This window comes from Lithobates pipiens, unplaced genomic scaffold (assembly GCF_037356315.1).
Source record: "Lithobates pipiens isolate NorthernLeopardFrog02 unplaced genomic scaffold, aLitPip1_a1.2 Scaffold_22, whole genome shotgun sequence".
NCBI classification, from domain to species: Eukaryota; Metazoa; Chordata; class Amphibia; order Anura; family Ranidae; genus Lithobates; species Lithobates pipiens.
Genome location: NW_027507784.1, coordinates 131,311,580 through 131,332,809, shown reverse-complemented (window position 1 = coordinate 131,332,809; position 21,230 = coordinate 131,311,580). Strand labels below are relative to the sequence as shown.

General features: G+C 42.9%; 1 protein-coding gene across 1 annotated transcript in view; it reads left to right on the top strand.

Moving 5' to 3' along the window:
• Positions 1-21,230, top strand: part of MREG (melanoregulin) — a 120,821-nt gene that overhangs the window by 20,616 nt on the left and 78,975 nt on the right. Inside the window, exon 2 of the mRNA XM_077448321.1 lies at positions 18,228-18,302. Coding sequence (XP_077304447.1) covers positions 18,228-18,302 — 75 coding nt within the window. The remainder of the gene's footprint in view (positions 1-18,227; positions 18,303-21,230) is intronic.

The window sequence follows — 21,230 nt, the reverse complement described above, 5'->3', positions numbered from 1 at the left end:
CTAAGAGGCCTATAATGCTGCACAGTGCTCTGAGGCGGTGGTCTGAGAGGCCTGTAATGTTGCACAGTGCTCTGGGACGGTAGTCTGAGAGGCCTGTAATGCTTCACTGTGCTCTGGGATGGTGGTCTGAGAGGCCGATAATACTGCAGAGTGCTCTGGGACGGTGGTCAGAGACCTGTAATGCTTCACACAGTGCTCTGAGATGGTGGTCTGAGAGGCCTGTAACACTGCAGAGTGCTCTGGGATGGTGGTCTGAGAAGCCTGTAATGCTGCACAGTGCTCTGCATGGTGGTCTGAGGGGAGGCACAGTGCTAACTGCCAAGCACGCTACAGACTCGCTTGCTGGGAATGAAAGCACTCTCATGGTCTATACAGACAGAGCTCCATGGAAACCAGAAGTTCATGAGGGTAAATGTTCCTCCCTCACATTTTATTTTTGTTTTAGTTTGTTAACAAAAATGGAATTGATTTTCGTGATAGTTTTCATCAGTGGACTAAAACGTGGTGCACTTTTCATTTTGTTTTCGTCACTGTAAAAAGATTGCTGATGAAAATTTTGATGAAAATGTTTTCTTCAACAAAATTAGCACGGATGAACAGATTACTGTAAAAAAGTCTCTATGCCTATGCGCTGAGACAGCAGCGTGGCACCATTGGCTCACCCATTGGCTGAGACAGCAGCGCGGCACCATTGGCTCCTGCCACTGTCAATGTCAATGAGCCAATGAGGAGGGAAAGAGGGCTGGGCCGTGGTTCCATGTCTAAACGGATACAGGGAGCTACGGCTCAGCTCAGGTGCCCCCATAGCAAGCTGCTTGCTGTGGGGGATTGTGTTTTTCATAAATTTAAACAGCATAGAGGAATCGTATAGAAGTTCTGTTTCCTGTTCTTGCTCCACACACATTGTTGTGAGACAGATTGCTTTGTTTTTCAAACTATCACATTATCAAACACACTCTGATCTCATACAAGACCAATGTACAAGACAAACATATTTATTTATATAAGACATGGCTGGTGTAAATTCTATACCATGTATCCTACATATTGGACACTTCGCAACCCACCAAAATACACATTAACGTGGTTGTAATGGCAGAAGGTTTTTTTTTTTTTAATCTTCATGCATTCTATGCATTAAGATGAAATGCCTTCTGTGTGCAGCAGCCCCCTTCAGCCTACCTAATACTTACCCGAGGTCCATCTAGATCCAACGTTGTTGCACGAGAGACTTGGCTGTCCGGGACCCCCCCCCCCCACCCACTGCTGAAAGTCTATATAAATACACAAAGCAGTCTTTTTTTCCTTCAGGGATGGAACACAGCCTGGAGAACTTGCTGCCCTCTGGGCAGCACTGCCATGTGCTTGCTGTTTGCGAGGCCTCAGGTGGGTGACCTGAGGGCCTGGCTGCTAAAGTTACAGAGAACTGACTGAGGGGCTGTGATCTGAAGATCTACTCTGGTATCACAGGAGAAAGGTGTCACGTGGATGTTGGAAGGTAGCAATCAATTGCCCTTGGTCATTTGTGAGTACAGACTGCTGTGAGAGATTTAGAGGCGTTTGGGCTGCTGCCACCCCTGGTGCTAAGGAATGAGCTGTGTGCTTGGGTAGAGTGGACATTGGCAGGTGTCCTGAAGAGCTAAGTCTATCTAGTTCTTTGTGAAAGGACTCTGCTCTGATTGCTGTAAAAAAAGAAAATTGTGTGCTTGAACTGTCTTCTTATTGTACATAGTTCTATAAGAAGTATCCCTGTCAATTCCTTCAACCCCATCCCAGTTATCCCAAAAATAAAAACACCAAGAAGAACACCCCTAGACTTGTTATTGAGCCAAAGATTGACCATATTGTCAGGATCCACTGACAGCTGGCTCTGGCTCTCAGTGCATAGCTGGGAGCCAAAACTAATTGAGTTCACCCCACTCTCCAGCCCAGTGCTCCAGTAAGCACTAGAGGACAGAGTGATGAGCAGTGACTTACAGAAGGCCGAGAACTGACCGAGCAATGGTCATGTGATAGAGGTGAGTATTTATGTTTGTTGGGGGATTGTGGAAAACAAGTAGCAACAACCAGGTTTAATCACCATGCAGTATTTTTTTTCCCCTTTACTAAAAATCAGAAATATTGTTTATATTGGCCAGACGCAAATAACACATATCCCATGCAGGGGTCACAGACTACTGTTTTAGTTATGTACAATGCCTTGAAAAAGTATTCATACCCCTTGAAATTTTCCACATTTTGTCATATTACAACCAAAAACAAATGTATTGTATTAGGATTTTATGTGATAGACCAACACAAAGTGGCACATAATTGTGAAGTAGAAGGAAACTGATAAATGTCTTTCAAAATTTTGTACAAATAAATATCTGAAAAGCATGGCATGCATTTGCATTATTCAGGCCCCCTGAGTTAATATTTTGTATAACCACCTTTTGCTGCAATTACAGGTATAAGTCTATTCCTTTCCAAAATAGCTAAAATTCAGATTGGATGGAGAGCATTTGTGAACATCAATTTTCAAGTCTTGCCACAGATTCACAATTGGATTTAGGTCTGGACTTTGACTGGGCCATTCTAATACATGAATATGCTTTGATCTAAACCATTCCATTGTAGCTCTGGCTGTATATTTAGGGTCCTTGTCCTGCTGGAAGTTGAACCTTCACACCAATATCAAGTCTTTTTCAGACTAACAGGTTTTCTTCCCATCAACTGACCAGCTTCCCTGTCCCTGCTGTTTCACGGTGGGGATGGTGTGTTCAGGGTGATGTAATGTGTTTGTTTTCCACCACACATAGCATTTGCTTTTAGGCCAAAAAGTTAAATTTTGATATCATCTGACTAGAGCACCTTCTTCCACACATTTCCTGTGTTACCCACATAGCTTCTCACAGACTGCAAACAGGATTTCTTATGGCTTTCTTTTAATAATGGCTTTCTTCTTGCTATACTTCCATAAAGGCCAAACTTGGAGTGCATGAGTAGTAATAGTTGTCCTGGGGCCAGATTCTCGCACCTGAGCTGTGGATCTCTGCAGCTCCTCCAGAGTTACCATGGGCCTCTTGACTGCTTTTCTGCTTAATGCGCTCTTTGCCTGGCTTGTCAGTTTAGGTGGATGGCCCTGTCTTGGTAGGTTTGCAATTGTGTCATACTCTTTCCATTTTTGGATGATGGATTGAAGAGTGCCCCATGAGATGTTCAAAGTTTGGGATACTTTTTATAACCCAACCCTGCTTTAAACTTCTCCACAACTTTATCCATGACCTGTCTGTGTGTTCCTTGGCCTTCATGATGCCGTTTGTTCACTAAGGTTCTCTGACAAACTTCTGAGGACTTCACAGAACAACTGTATATAGTCTGAGATTAAATTATACCCTCAATTTACTAATTAGGTGACTTCTGAAGACAATTGCTTCTACTAGATTTTAAATTAGGGATATCAGAGTAAAGGGGGCTGAATACAAATGCACGCCACACTTTGCAGATATTTATTCGTAAAATATTTTATTTTATTTATTTCAGTTACTTATATAGCACCATCAATTTACGCAGTGCTTTACATATACATTGTACATTCACATCAGTCCCTACCCTCAAGGAGCTTACAATCTAAGGTCCCTAACTCACATTCATACACACTAGGGACAATTTAGACAGGATCCAATTAACCTACCAGCATGTCTTTGGAGTGTGGGAGGAAACCGGAGTACCCAGAGGAAACCCACGCAGGCACAGGGAGAACATGCAAACTCCAGGCAGGTAGTGTCGAACTAGCGACCCTTCTTACTGCTAGACGAAAGTGCTACCCACTACACCACTGTGCCGCCCTATTTTAAAAAAACATTTTAAAAAACATAAAATTTTCCTTCGACTCCACAATTCTGCACCACTTTGTGCTGGCCTATCACATAAAATACATTTATGTTTTTGGTTGTAACATGAAAAAAATTTGGAAAATTTCAAGGGGGATGAATACTTTTTCAAGGCACTGTATGTTCAGCACTAGAGTTCATTTTAATTTTTCAACAGTAGCTCAGAGGGCATTTGGGAACTTAACCTTACCACCACCACAACCAGCATAATGACTTGGGAAGGGTCAATGAAAGTCATGTTTATTAGATTTGGAAGTCATTATAAGATCATCTGTCATAAGAAATTGCTATTAGTGAAAGATTCACAATAGACTATAAATAACTGTCTTACTCCCTAGTGGCAGTTGCACACCCTTACACATCTTTGCCTCTAGAATCTATATCTAATAAAGGGTAAATAAAGTCACTCACAATAAGGAAAAGCATAAATATATAAAAATAAATATTTGAGAGGTTACAGTTGCAGATGCAGCAGGCGTTGTTGAATATAATGATTTTCCTGTACTTCCAGCCGACTCTGCGGTATAGCTGTGCCAAGTGTCCTGCTCGCTAATTAGGATGAAACTGCTGAGGCTCCATGATGCTGCAGTGATGGAACACCCAGTATGCAACATCCTGGGTCTGTGCTGTCCCCATGGCAACAGTTTTCATCCCATATGATATATTTAGAAAAGGGTCAATCCAATACATAAACGGTGCACTCAGAAAAAATTCTGCTTAGGGACAAGCTAACCTAACCAATCCTATTAACTAGCTTCTAGAACTCTGCAAATAGCAAAGTCTGGATGATTCATTGCTGTACCATCAATGGAGGGGTTACATTTTGCATTCAAACAAGTGTAGCAAAGTCCCGGGCCCCTTTAGGCTTAATGGTGACCTCCAGAGTAAGGGACAGCTGACATCCTTTGTGACGTGGCTCCCAAACAAAATTGGTGGTATTTGATCATCTCTGTGGTTTTTATTTTTTGCGCTATAAACAAAAAAAAGGAGCGTAAATTTGAAAAAAAAAAAAACACATTTTTTTTGCTATAATAAATATCCCCCAAAAATATATTAAAAAAAAAGTTTTCTTTCCTCAGTTTAGGCCAATACATATTCTTCTACATATTTTTGGTAAAAAAATAATAATATCGCAATAAGCAATAATTGATTGGTTTGCGCAAAAGTTATAGCGTTTACAAAATAGGGACCATTGTAATTTATACAGCAATCAGTGCTATACAAATTCACTGATTCCTGTGTAAATGACACTGGCAGTGAAGGGGTTAACCACTAGGTGGCAGTGTAGGAGTCTCTGCTCCAATCACAGGGAGCAGAAATCAGTGACACTGTTGCTAGGGAGAACGGGGAGATGCTTGTTTACTTTAGCATCTCCCCATTCTTCCTCTCCATGAGGAGATTACGGGTATCCCCGCGGCTATAGAGTCCGCAGGACCCGCGACCCAACTCACGGAGGTTCCCACAGGCGCCTGCCCTTGCCGCCTCTTAAAAGGGCAACATACAGGTACATGATTCTGCCTGTACGTGCCCTTCTGCCGACGTAAATCAGCAAGAGGTGGTCGAGAAGCGGTTAATTGGCAGACTCTGAGACTTCTATAGGCAGACAGCCATACAGGTGAAGGCCTCCAGCTGGACGCCGCTTCTGTATAGGTAGGATACTGTCTCCTATGGCAACAATCTTGTAGAAGTTACTAACGGTAATTGTATCCAACTATTTGCAACATGAACAGTTCTCAGCTTACCCCACCATCACTCACTGTGGGTCTTCACTCAATGAGCTCCCAGTCTCTCTCACTAGACCTCAGATCCAATAGGCACTGGATCCCCTGAGCTCCTCCACTGTTAGCACTCAGTATCTTCCTCAAGCGCCACCCCTACTTCCCTGCTAGGTCCTTGGCTTGGCACTCACAGATACTCTTCAAGCATCACCTCTGCTGACACGCTAGGTCCCTGGCTTGGCACTCACTGATGCTCTGCAAGCATCACCTCTGCTGTCCCGCTGGGTCCCTGACTTGGCACTTGATGAAGTTTTCCCACTTCTTCACCATCCCCAGCTAAGGAGAAGTCTGCTCTGATACTGGTCTCAGCTTACTCGCAGTGGTCTCTGGTAACAAGGTGTATGGTTCCTTAGTGGCGACAGCTTCACCTCTACCTCTGACAACTGGCTCCCTGGCTGGCGGAACCATTACTTCTGGTTGGATTACAAGCCCGTAGTCCCAACCCTAAGCTGCTCTCCTGCTTCTGGATAGGCCCTAAGACAGCTTGGCAGCTAGATGCTCCCGGGATAGGCCTCAGGTTTACGGCCTAGCAGTCCAGGGCAGCATGACAGACGTCCATCCAGACAGCCGTCCACATGGCACAAAACCCCAATCACCTAACTCTACCCAAATAAATAGGCTCTCCCAACAGGCCAAGGGACCCAAGAAAATACCTGCCCATCGGCTGAGACACCCACTCCATTTATTCCTAATCTTCCCTTGCTATGCCATTGTCTTATCCAATCTCACCAGCTACAGTGCCACCTAGTGACAGAAGAGAAAAGTGCAGTAAGTCCAGAGTTAGGGATAATTCAGTTGATCTCCTAACAATTGGCCAAGGCAACTATCGTCTGACAACTAAATTTAATAGCAGCCCTGCCTAAACATCAAGGTGCTACACAAGGTTAAATAAGTTAGGGCTTTATCAAACATTCTATAAAATGACTTAAAGGAGTTCTATGGTCACAGCATACACTTTAATTTTATTGCATATACATTGTAATAGCAATACAAACAATAGTTCATTTTTACCATTCATTATAAGCTTACTTGATAAAATTTTATTTCTGAGTTCTGCTGATCACTTCTCTACAACTTCCTGGATTCCCTGTATTGCAGCTTCTCCTCTACTGTTTAATGTTGGTTTTAAAGTACCACATATCCCATGATGCCTTTCTGCTTGCAAGCAGATTCTTGTACTGACTGAAACTCCTCTTCTCAGAACCTCTTTAGTTCAGGAGGCAGGTTCTGTGAAACATGTTACACAGCATAGACTAACCCGCAGAGCATAGTGACTATAAGTCACAGAATTCAAGGAAGTAAATAAGTAAAATTGCCACAAAGTAATTTTGCAAACTTCAAAATTGTTCTGATTAATAGGAGTAGGCTAGGAATCATTGAAATATAATGTAGAAATTAATATATGGTTTTACATTTTGATCATAAGTAAGCTTTTATTTAATGCCTTCTAATGAATGGACGGGAGGCTGGGGGTTTGATCCCATTAAATTAATCCTGCACTGACAAATTTTGTAGGTTAAAGTCTTACTAAAACCCACAACAGTAAAATCATTCTGTATATGCAGTAAAGCATGCTTGTTATACTCCGCGTGGAGCCTAAGGGGTTAAACCTGTGCTATGTGTAAAAAGGCTTTTTGATGCTGCCTTCCATGAACCAATCTCTTGATATCAGAGTCTTGGAGAGACTGCACATGCTCAGTTAATTGTGCATTGCAAGAGAGTTTTTCTTTCTTGGGAGGGTGCATGTGAACAGCATAGGGCCAATCAGCACTATCCAGACTGAGGGTCAAGGGTCCTGCAGCCTCATAGGACAGTGAGAGCAGAATGAGGACTCCTCCTACAAGCTTTCCGCAGACCCTCATATAAGTCATAAGACTGCTATATACTGTAGACGGGAAAAGGTATTTAGAAGTTTATATTTACTAAAATGGTTGCATTTTCATGTTGTGTGTACTGTGGGAGACCAGATATAGTGAATGCAGGGTCCTGGGTTTAGTAACACTAACATTGTAGACCTCTCCTTTTGTAAATGCAAGTTGTCTTGTTTGATGTTGCGATCCAACGATTTGAATACTTTCTGTGTAACTGACACTTAAGTATTTAGATAAGGAGTTCAACCAAATAACTAAAATTTTCAGAAGGTGGTCAGTAATGGTAGCCCCAATTTGTTTCCTCTTAGAAAAGGAAAAAAATAAAATAAAAAATAAAAACGAATGAGTGGTGATTGCTTCCCTTGCTGTTTGGCTATGGTTCCCTTCCCATATTAATTTAATCAAACTTTTTATATATCACTTTTCTGCATGCTTTTTTTTTTATACAGTACATAGCAGGGGATAGTCATAGATGAAAAGACAGAATGGTTTATACATAAGCAGCAAAGGAATGCTAACATCTACGAGCAGAGCTGAATAACGGTATCTTTTAGAAAATGTAGTCATTTGGCAGCCCAATCTAATAACATCCACTTGATGATACTACATCTATAGCTTTCAGATGGTAATATTTATGTTTCAACATCAGATAATTCCTGGGAGAAAGTGCACTCTACATTCTGTAATGTAACATATGGTAACGTATGGAATATTTGTTAGGCTGCAGGAAAGCAATAAGTGTCTGGTTTTTTTTTTTACCTCTGTCTGCCCCACGTGGCCGTTTCATTCATGGAAGGAGGGGTTCACAGGAATGGCTTAGCAAGATAAGCAATGTTCAGGTTGGTGCAATGCTGTGCTTTGTCCATGGAATGAGCAGGGAATATGTAGGTGTGTACTAGGATATTTTGCTCAGTATACCCATTCATATCTGATGGCTGACAGGTATGGTAATGTCCATAGTCTTCCCAGTGGAAGTTTTGGTTGGAGTAACATGTGTAGCACTTACCCCCGAAGGAGCTACTGGTTTTTGTTGGGCTTACTGTTACCTCACCTGCTCACCGTGTCCATCTTAGGGGTCCCATTGTAGAGTAGATTAAAGAATGTTAGCTCAAACACTTAGTCCTTTTTCCAAATATTTATTTGAAAGAACATGAATTTTGCAATAGAGGGTTAAGGGGGATTTAGGTACCTTGTAATTGCGGGTTAAAGGTATTTCCTTGATCCAGAGGACAAACAGCTTCCACAAGCTGCATCTGGCAAGCACTTGATAGGCCACTGACCTAGCAGCCGATGAGATGCTCGAATAAAGTCTCTGCCACAGACTTGTCAATTCAACGGAATGGTTGTGCAATCCTCTGCCACAGCCAGCAACTTGTTAAAGAGTTGTCACACAGTACCAGTTTCTTTCAGCCAATCCGGCGTTACTGTGCGATAGGTGATCCTCCAACTGAGTCTCCAGGCTCTTCCAGAGATTCCAGCCTTGTTGCTCAGTCCTCTCCTGAAAGAGTCCTCCCCTGGATCCTCCAGTCGATTAGCTTCTTCACGTAGGCAAGACAGCACAGGACCACCCCTGGATCAGAAGGCCTCAAGACTTTTGGGCCCACCCTTTCAGTTGCAAAGCCTCGGGCCAGCCGGCCCGACACAGAGAAAGGCTGCACACACACACACACCTCAGGCCAGAAGGGCTATGAGGTCGGGATAGCGAACCCCAAAAATATGTTGCCCGTACCTTAAGTACCCTTACCCAGAATGCACAGTGGGTAAACCACTCTCACCGGCTGTTTCCGAGTAAAAGGGGTACCCAATGCATTCAGCCTGTTGCATTTCCAACACTTACGGGTGGTGACAGCGACACCCACAGCCAAGTGGAAACTAGCACAACCCAGCTGAACTGGTACAGAAACCAGAACTTTGACATAATTAGTCTGAGCCAAACTGCAGCTTCAGACCAATTTACAAAAATAATAGCATTTGTATCGAAAATACCACCGCTACACATGTTAAGGCTAAGTTCACATGAATGTTCACAAAGAAAAAAAATTACGTGTAGCGATATAGCAAAGTATTAAAGTGTGTATCTCTATCTCTGTCATCTCTTAAGACAAACAAAACAAGGCCAAAATTGCTAATGCTCCGTGAGCTCAAAATTATAAACACTATTAAGTGAAAATAAATATAGAATCACACACAACTTATTCATAGAACAGTGCAAGTGCTATTAAAGTCCCAAAAGATAAAATTCAATGCCAAATTAGGTAAAAACCTTCCAAGATGTACTCTTCATACATGCAACACCACCACCACTGTGGAATTGTAAGAGGGCTTACCAGAAGACTTGGACTTAGCTAGGCATATGCCCCCCAAGTCATGTAGGCTTATGGATGGAATTCAACCCAATGAATGTAGGTAGTCCATCGACTCAACTTGCACCGCAACATTAATTTGGCAAAGGTACATGGTTATCCAGTAAAGGATGGCGTGATGATATCATACATAGAACCATAAAACTAGGAATCCAACATAGCGTAATATTGTCATGAAAATAGCTTTAATATAAAAAGGTGAATAAAAAACACTCACATTTCGAGGATATAAAAACAGCATATATAAAAAGGTATGTGCAAGAGATGTCTGCAGAGGAGTAATCCCAACGCGTTTCGACTACGGAGTCATCATCTGGGGTGGGGGGGTGGATCAGACCTAAACCTGTATAAGGAGCACAAAAAATTCTGATGGCTGCCCTGACAGTATGTAGCAATAAATGATTGGCTGGTCATGGTTTACATTTTCTTAATTATCTTTCTTTCAATTAAAACCCTTTAACACAGCAAAGGAAAACATATTGATTAAACCACACTTTTTATGCAAATTTGTTTCTGAAAGTTATGATTCTAAACAACCATTATACTAAACAAGATGTCGGGTGTGTGTGTGTGTGTGTGTGTGTGTGTGTGTGTGTGTATATATATAGCCACCACTAGTGCTACAGCTTTCTTAGATTGTCCTTACAACCTCATTCTGAAGATCCATTGGAAATAAGCGCATTTGCTCTAACATAGCACATTGATAAGGAGTTCCAAGTATAACAATTTTAGTGGTCAGCAGCAAGTTTAGAAGTTTTCACACTTCCTTTAAGGGATACTATTTTCTATTCTTGCCTCACAATATTGATGCTGACAAAGTAGTTAGCTAAGGTTGAAAGTAGAATGACGTAAGCCTGATTGACTGTGTGGTTATTCAATACCATTGATGCATAGTGGTTAGAGATGTAACATTTCTGGAAATTTTGAAACAATTTTCCCTGTTTTATTCCTAAAAAAAATTTTTTGTGGTGTATGTAGTTTTACAAATTGAAAGTCGTTTTGTTACACTGGGAACAAACTGCAGTGTATACAGAAGTATTATTCATAAAATGATAGCCGATTCAGTAAATAAACTAAACTTGCTTATTAAAATTGTATTATTACAAATAGAGTAACAAGGCCTGTATATGTTAAGAACATTTCAACTACACATGAGTAGTGATGGCCGAACTGTTCGCCCGGCGGTCGTTTTTGCGGCGAATTTCGGCTGTTCGCGATTCGCCCGATCGGCGGACTATTGCCGACGGTTCGCCCGGCGGACTTCCGTGTTTACTGTGTAAAAGAACTTTGACCTATGATGACACATCCATCATGGGGTACAGGACAGCCAATTGAGACATTACAGCACATGGACACTTGGACATTCCCCCTAACTTATAAATACACCCGATCCGGCGGCCATTTTACATTCTTTCTTCTGTCACTATAGGGAGAGATTGCTGTGTGGAGCAGGGACAGATTGCAGTGACCCAAATCGCTAGCCATTTGGTACACAAAAGTTATTTTCAGGACTGGTATAGGTGTTAGGTGTAGTTCAGGATATAGGTTTGAGGCAGTGCTGTGCTAGTGATTGTTGCAGCAGCCTGAGTGTCTTGTCAGTTTAGAGAAAGGGACAGGACGGTGTGTGCTGCAGGGAGAGTCAGTTTAATCATTAGCTGTTACTATCAGGTCCACAAAAGTGCTATTTCAGTAACCAGTTATTGTTCCAGCAGCCTCTGTTTTGTCAGTTTATATAGGGACAGGCAGGAAGCTGTGTGTGAGGCAGTGAGGGTCAGTTTAATCAGTAGTTGTTACTATATTAGGTCCACAAAGGTTCTTTTCAGGACTGGTATCAGTGGTATGGTAATAGGCTTGTAAACGTATAATATTCTTCCAAATATAGAAAGAATATTATACTTGACTGCTGCCCTTCTGCTGCAGTCTGCTAATCAGTCACAACCTACTTGTTCCACAAAGGTCCTTATAAGGACTGGTAAGGTATAGGGTGCTACAGTACATAGGGTTGAGTGAGGTACAGTCTGCTATTCTATAAGGACTGGTATAGGTCCACAATACATAGGGTTGAGGTGCACTACTGCTGACCGCTGCCCTATACTGCAGCAGTCCTTCATCAGTATAGGGACTGAGACTTTTGTCACAGGGTCATTTAAAAAATGACAGGCAGTGGAAGAGGCAGGCCCTTCCGCAGGGGTGGTAGGGGTAGGGCAGGAGCAACAGGCTTGGGCCAAAGTGGGAAGTTGCAGAAGGTGCGTCCAATTACTTTAAAGGATGCACCAGACTTGGTTGAGTGGCTCACTCAGCCTTATTCTTCTGCACCCTCCTCATCCTCTCGATCTGCATCCTCTTCTTCACTCTCTGCTATGTGCACCCCCAAAGACACTACCACCAACAAACACCACCACCACCACATACCTTCCGCTTGAGTCACAGGAATTATTTTCCGATCCATATCAAGACATTTCTGATGCGCAGCCACTCTTGGTATTGGATCAGGAAGAGGAGGTAGCAACAACCGCTACTCAGCAGTCTGACAGTACCCAGATCAGCCCAAGGAGGAGGTTGGTCCCTGGTGTTGCTGCCTACTCCGAGATCTCTACTTATAGCGGTGGGGAAGGTGACGTCGATGATAACGTGTCTAGTGATGTCACGTGGGTGCCCACAAGAGAGGAAGAGGGGATTTCAGAGGGAGATATGGACCAGCAGATAGGGAGGAGAAGCAGGAATAACTTGCATTGCACAGGAGTGACAAAGCAGACTGCAAATGTATCAGGAGCGAGTCATCGACCATGTACGGTCACATCTGGCGCTCCCAGGACAACGGCACATGGCTCCGCAGTGTGGGCTTTTTTTTTAACGTGTCCGCTGCTGTCAATAGCGTTGCCATCTGCAATCTTTGCAGTCAACGCATTAGTCGCGGTAAGCCCAACACTCACCTAGGGACGACCGCCTTAAGAAGGCACATGAGCAGCCATCACCGAGCCCAGTGGGAGCAACAGAACACACAAAGCCACACTCCAGGCTCTCACCGTCCAGCCTCGTCTTCTACTTCTCCTCCTCACAATTGTCCTCCACTCCACCTTCCATCACGCCAAGCTCACGTTTTTCTGCAAAAAGGCAGGCTTCCGTGGGCCTAATGTTCGAGCGTAAAAAAATGATGACGCCGGATAACCCTCTTGCCCAACGGTTGACGGCTGGCTTGTCAGAACTCATAGCCCGCCAACTACTGCCATATAAACTGGTGGACTCTGAGGCCTTTCGTAAATTTGTGGCCATTGGAACACCACAATAGAAGGTCCCAGGAAGGAAGTATTTCTCACAGAAGGGCATCCCAGAGCTATATGGCCATGTTCAGCAGCAAGTGAATGTATCTCTTGCACACAGTGTCGGTGCCAAGATACATCTGACCACAGACACGTGGTCTAGCAAACACGGGCAGGGAAGGTATATCACTTTTACTGCCCACTGGGTGAACCTTCTGACGGCCGTCAAGCATGTAACCCGTGGCACCCGTGTAGATTTGGTTTTACCGCCATGGATTGCATGCAGGCCTGGCTCTTCTCCTCCTCCTCCACCTACTCCATCCTCCTCCCTCCTCCTCGGCTGACTCCTCCTTTTCCGCTGCTAGCGTCTCTTCCGCTGCGCCGCCCAAGCTCCCCAGAACCTATTCGACATGCCAGGTGAGACGTTGCCATGCCATGCTGCGTCTGTTGTGCCTGAAAGCCAAGAGCCACACTGGCCCGGCACTCCTTTCAGCTTTGTGTTCACAGGCAGATCAGTGGCTAACACCGCTCAATTTGACAGTTGGTAAAGTGGTGTGTGACAACGATGCCAATCTGCTTAGCGCATTGAAACAGGGCAAAATCACGCACGTGCCATGCATGGCCCACGTCTTAAACTTGGTCGTGCAGCGATTCATTGTCAAATACCCTGGGGTCCAGGACATCTTGCGGCAGGCAAGGAAAATCTCGGCCCATTTCAGATCTTACACGGCCATGGCTCACCTTGCTAACATTCAGCGGCGACACAATCTGCCGGTCAGACGTCTTATTTGCAATTGCCCGACGCGATGGAACTCAACCTTCTATATGCTTGATAGGCTGCTCCAGCAGAAACGTGCAGTTAACGTCTACCTGTATGAACTCTGTGGCAGAACAGGTTCTGGGGAGCTGGGTTTTTTTCAACGCGCCTGTGGCTGCTCATGCGCGACGCATGCAGACTTCTGCGGCCATTTGAGGAGATCACCAAACTGGTCAGTCGCAGCCATGGCGCCATCAGTGACATGGTACCTTATGCCTTCTTTATGGAGCGTGCATTGCGTCGTGTCATTGATCAAGCTGTGGAGGAGCAGGAGCGGGAAGATGAGGAAGTCGCAATGCTGGATGAATTCCCAGGGGGGGCTACTCTATCTGAGACAAGTCAACAACAGGAGTCTGAAGAGGAGTCAGAGGAGGATGGTGCCGGGGCGGATGAGGAGGAGCAAGAAGAGCATGCTTTAAACCTTTCTGGGACCCCTGTTGTGCATGGATGGGGAGAGGAGAATGAAGAGGACGACATTATCCTGGATGATGAGCAGGAGCCAGGCCACCACACCGCTTTCAGTTTAGTGCAAATGGGGGCCTTCATGCTCCAGTGTTTTAATAGGGACCCCCGTATAAAAAGCATAAGGGTCAAGGACCAGTACTGGGTGGCAACGTACTTAGACCCCTGGTACAAACACAAAATGGCGGAAATGTTACCGCCGTCACAGAGGGCTGTCAGAATGCAGCACTTCCAGGCCTTGCTTCGAGAAATGCTGGATTCTGCTTTTGCGTGCGCTGGCAGAGGAGCAATTCCCACTCCCAGAGAAGGAGTTGCGGGTACCAATCCAACAGCGCCTGCAAGAAGAGGCCGGTTTGAAGATGTGTTGGTGACTTCGGATATGAGGTCATTCTTTCAGCCGACCCATCGACAGGTGTCATCCGGATCCAGCATCAGGGAACGCCTAGACCGTCAGGTGTCCGACTACATCGGGTTAACGGCCGATGTGGGCGCTCTGAGGAGTGATGAACCCCTGGACTACTGGGTGGGCAGGCTTGACCTCTGGCCAGAGCTTGCCCAATTTGCAATCGAACTGTTTGTTTGCCCCTCATCCAGTGTCCTGTCCGAAAGGACGTTCAGCGCAGCAGGGGGGATCGTGACCGATAAGCGTACTTGCCTAGCTCACGACAGTGTTAACTACCTCACATTTCTAAAAATGAATGAGGCATGGATCTTGGAGGAATTCAACACATGTGACCAGTAGACCATGTATATATGTCTATAAACAATTTTTTTAATCGAGCACACAGACCTTCTTTCTTCATTTGGCTCACTTCCTTGTCCAAAAAAAAGCACACCGTACTATATGCCCATACCCTCCTCTTTGAAGAGGTTGAGCGGTGTCATATTTCTACTGGGGCTGCTTATTATGAGGGGCTCCGACCATCCCTGTGCTGTGCTGACTTCCTCCTGGGGCTCCTTATTATGAGGGGCTCCCACCATCCCTGTGCTGTGCTGACTTCCTCCTGGGGCTGCTTATTATGAGGGGCTCCGACCATCCCTGTGCTGTGCTGACTTCCTCCTGGGGCTCCTTATTATGAGGGGCTCCCACCATCCCTGTGCTGTGCTGACTTCCTCCTGGGGCTGCTTATTATGAGGGGCTCCCACCATCCCTGTGCTGTGCTGACTTCCTCCTGGGGCTGCTTATTATGAGGGGCTCCCATCATCCCTGTGCTATGCTTATTATGAGGGGCTCCCACCATCCCTGTGCTGTGCTGACTTCCTCCTGGGGCTGCTTATTATGAGGGGCTTCCACCATCCCTGTGCTATGCTTACATCCTCCTGGGGCTGCTTATTATGAGGGGCTCCCACCATCCATGTGCTATGCTGACATTCTCCTGGGGCTGCATATTATGAGGGGCTCCCACCATTCCTGTGCTGTGCCGACTTCCTCCTGGGGCTGTACCTCTGCTGTGCATATTATGAGGGGCTCCCACCATCCCTGTGCTATGCTCATTATGAGGGGCTCCCACCATCCCTGTGCTATGCTCATTATGAGGGGCTCCCACCATCCCTGTGCTATGCTGACTTCCTCCTGGGGCTGCTTACGGTGCAGGTGTCAGTGCTGTATATCACAGTGCTGCTGTCAGTGCTGTATATCACAGTGCTGGTGTTAGTGCTTTAGGTCACGCTGCTGATGTCAGTGCTCTCTATCACGGTACTGCTGTCAGTGCTGTATATCACACTGCTGATGTCAGTGCTCTCCATCACGGTGCAGGTGTCATTGCTGTATGTCACGCTGCTAGTGATCATCTCCTGCACCCTCTTCTTTGCCTACCCTGGTCCCTGACCTTCCCTCTCCTCCATTGCCTTCATGCGCTCCACAGTCCTGAATTGTCACAACGATTTCCCATATAAAAAAAAAAAAGAATGCTTGTAGTTGTCGATCCCAGATTCACCTCATACATGTGTTATGTCATTGGCCATGTGGTGGGACTATGTTTGCACAGCTATTAATTATTTTGTGGCTGCAAATTTGACTTGTAGGTTTGCAAAGTTCGCCTCCCATTGAAGTCAATGGGGCCCGCAGCGAACGTTCCGGTTCGCGAACTATCGGCCGCGTTCGCGAAACGTCCCGTCGGCAGTTTGTCCATCACTACACATGAGAACAGGTAACCCTTTCCCTCATAAGAATATAAAAACTTCCTGCCAATATGCATGTTCAGTTCTTGACAAGGCTGATCCAGAAGCATATATTGCTCTATGAAGGGCTTGATAAATGTTCTGATTTTTCAGGTGTAATTTTCTCTATAATTTAAGGTATTGTATAATTTTAGGAGGCAGTTGTTTGTAAAAAGTTCTTACTTGTAGATGCTACTGGTGAAGAAACACTTTGTGATGATCCAGAAGCAACAGAAAGTGTTTCTGGAATGAGAGGGGGAAATGCTACTTGCACTTTCATTCTGGTCCTCATCATTTCATTCCACGATGTATTTAAATGTCAATAGGTCACCTCTGGCATACCTAGATGTGTTTTATCATCCTTGTGGAAAATACGATTTCTTCTCACAATATTTGCTAATTGTAGCTTTGTTCTCAGCAGAAATTGCACTGTGGAAAGGTTTCCAAAATCTAGATCTTGGTCTCACCATTTTACTGAAAGGAGCAAAGGAACAAACAATTTACTGAGCAAAACTATAGGTAAACATTATGCTGTGATGGTGGAGCACATTAATAGGAATCATTTAAAGGTTAAAAAGATAAACTAATTTGTCAGACAAATTCACCCTCTTACCTGCCAATTAAAGCCTCAGAGGACAGAAACTATCATCTGGCATCCCAATAATCACCCAACTGTAAGAGGTACAATATAAAACCCATAAGCAAACTAAACTGAAGCCTTTCCTCTGTAGTGGAAGATATGCATATATATATTTCCCTAGTGGAAGATATGCATATTTCTCTGGTTTGAAAACTGCATTGAGAAGAGCAGTGTTACTAGAATTGTATTCCAGGATTTGTTCATCTTCGTCTGAGAGAACTTTCAATAAATGTAATGCTTTACATAAAGTCTCAGGAAACTTTCATTAAGGTCTTCTTGTTATATTATTGAATACCAGGTCATAAAATAACATATTCCACACTTTTTTCTGTAAAAAAAAAAAAAAAAAATAGAAAAAAAATCCTGAAATAATTGGAAAAAATAAACAGGATTATTTTCCCTGTTCTTTTTTTTCTGTTTATTTTTTCCAATTATTTCAGGATTTTTTTTTTTTTTTTTCAGGCCTTCCTATCTCGAATCCTAATAAAGAAAATTACTCAAATTAAAAAGAAATGTTTGGGCTGAAGCTACGCTTTAAATGTATACAAAGTATTATGGATAGGAATGCAGACAAAGTTCTATTTAGTACATTGGGCATTACTCTGCTTTGTTGCATATGGTTTAGTATTAGCTATTACAGAACGACAAATTGCTGTTTAGGGACTATGCAGAGGGTCGTCTCATTTTCTGGATTGAAGATTATATTACATTTTTGAAGAAGATTGGTTGACTTTTTGTACTGACCAACTTTCTTACAGTTCGGCCAGCATGTCCACATAACTAGTGTCTAAAGGAGAATGTTTCAATTGCTCATTATTGCACATGGATTAACACTTCAAAACAGCCAAAGACATTTTGCATTATAATATTTACATATTTTGGTTACATATGCTTTGTTAAATTGTTTGACTACATTTCAAGATAATTCTGTTTCTACAAAAGGCCAAATATAGAACCGTGATTATAATCTTACACAATATATTTTATATATTTCATTTTAGGTTTTCACCTTCATGATGCACTTCAAGTACCCAAACAACTCATCAGCAAAAGTTTATGCAGCAATGCTCCTTCCGGTAAGTTTTTGTTAGTGGATCTCAACTTACTTTATGTTATGGAATGGTGTGTTAAATTAGATCAAGCCTCATAAATACAGTAAAAAATGCAGTACAGTATGGCGTGTTAAATTAGATCAAGCCTCATAAATACAGTAAAATACACAGAGCAAAATGATAAACAACACTTTTGTGTTTGACCCTATTTATCATGAGCTATACTCAAAGATTTATGACTTTTTCTATACAGAAGGCCTATTTCTCGCAAATATTGTTCACAAATCTGTCTAAATCTGTGTTAGTGAGCACTTCTCCTTTGCCAAGATAATCCATCCACCTCACAGGTGTGGCCTATCAAGATGCTGATTAGACAGCATGATTATTGCACAGGTGTTCCTTAGGCTGGCCACATTAAAAAGGTCACTCTCCAAAATGTGCAGTTTTACTGTATTGAAGGGGTCGGGGGGGGGGGGGGGGTGTCTGAAAACAGTATCTGGTGTGGCCACAATAAATATGATTAAATATGATGGCATTGGGACTTTGGTTCACTTGCACTATAAATATTATTACCACATTATGTAAAAATATCACATCTTTGACTGCTTATAAAAATTAACAGCTAGGATGCAAAGTAGCCATGTAATCAAAAAATAAAAACATATAAACATTGAGGTCTGTAACACTATAGAACACAAATCATTTCAAAACAACCAAGTACTAAAAATTATCCACACAGTTCACGAACAATGTTCACCTCTTCAGGAGATGCGGAAATCCAAAATGCATATCTGTAACAAGACCATATCATTGAAAATAAATAGATAATATAATAAGGAAAAGCATTCCCCAATTCCTATAAATAATTAAAGCAAAATTAGGATAATCATGCACCCACCAAAGCCACTAAAGTATCACAGGAACCAAAAAATATCCCAAAAAAAAAAAAGGCAAGTGCAAATCAAGGCTGTGTCAGGCAAGTCCCATCCGGGAGTGGGTAGAGCAGGTTGCATGGCAGAGGCAGGCAAAGGTGGCTCACAGAGTCAAGGCCAGCATATATGTATGGATGAATGAAAGTCTGTGTACAAAAATTTATGAAACAGAAATAGATGGGATATCTTCCAGTGACAACTAAGAGAATATTTACCTCACTTTGAAGAGCTGTCCACACTTCTTGTTGTGTCTAAAAGGATGGGAAACAAAGGGGAATCTTTTGAACAGTACACAGATGACAAAAGACAAACAGATGGAGGGTTTTAACCATTCACTACTATATCTAAAATGGTTTGGCTTTACATTTACTTTAATAATAGCTTCTACAGTGCCTTGAAATAGTATTCATACCCCTTGAAAATTTTCCACATTTTGTCATATTACAACCAAAAACAAATATCCATTATTAATCCATAACGGGAATTATTTTTTATTTAATTTAATCTCAGTATAAATACAGCACTCAGAGCCCCCAAGGAACACATCAGACAGGTCAGGGATATGGTTGTAGAGAAGTTTAAAGCATGGTTAGGCTTTAAAAAATCTCAGGCTTAGAACATCTCACAGAGTACTGTTCAATCCATCATCTGAAAATGAAAAGAGTATGGCACAACTGCAAATCTAAACTGACAGGTCAGGTAAGGAGAACATTCAGCAGAGAAGCAGCCAAGAGGCTCATGGTGACTTTCCAGAGAACCACATCTCAGGTGGGAGAATCTGTCCACAGTACAACCATTAGTCGTGCACTCCACTAATCTTGCCTTTATGGAAGAGTGGCAAAAAGAATGCCATAAGAAGTCCTGTTTGCAGTTTGTGAGAAGCCATGTGGGGAACACAGCAAAAAGGTGGAAGAAGTTGCTCTGGTCAAATGAGACCAAAATTGCAGGGAAGCTAGTCAGAGTTGATGGAAAGATGGATGGAGCCAAATACAGGCAATCTCAGCAGAAAACCTGTTAGAGTCTGCAAAAGACTTGAGACTGGGACAGAGGTTGACCTTCCAGCAGACAACAACCCTAAACATACAACCAGAGCTACAATGGAATGGTTTAGATCAAAGCATATTAATGTATTAGAATGGCCCAGTCAAAGTCCAGACCGAATTCCAATTGAGAATCTGTAGAAAGACTTGAAAATTGCTGTTTACAGATGCTCTCCATTCAATCTGACAGAGCTTGAGCTAATTTGGAAAGAAGAATGGGCACAAATGTCACTCGATAGATGTGCAAGGCTGGTAGAGACATCCCCAAAAAAGACTTGCAGCTGTAATTGCAGAGAAAGGTGGTTCTACAAAAGTACTGACTGAGGTGGGCTGAATACAAATGCACATCACAATTTTCACATATTTATTTGTTAAGAAATGTTGAAATCCATTTATCATTTTCCTTCCACTTCACAATTATGTGGCACTTTGTGTTGGTCCATCACATAAAATTCCAATAAAATACATTTACATTGTTGGTTGTAACATGACAAAATTTGGAAAATATCAAGGGGTATGAATAGTTTTTCAAGACACTGTATATTTATTTTTATTTATTTCAGGTACTTATATAGCACCATTACATTTACATCAGTCCCTGTCCTTAAGGAGCTTACAATCTAAGGTCCCTCCCTTACATATATACATACTGGCCAATTTAGATTGGAGCCAATTAACTACCAGCTGGTCTTTGGAATGTAAAATCACTGTTCTGGATTTAGTACATGCTCAAAATGTACAATGTACTGTTGCTTGGCAGCGATGGAGTATAAAATCAACTTGCATCATAAATCATGATGACTGGCATAAAATAAGGAGCAGAAAGGAGAGACCTGTTGGACAGGTTTTTCCATCACTTCCGCCCCAACAATCTCACAAACAGGGACACAAATGGCAAAATCCCAATTGAGAATAAAAACTTCCCCTGCTCTATCCAATAATAATAAAAAAAAGCTTTGGTTGAATATTTGTTTGTTTTT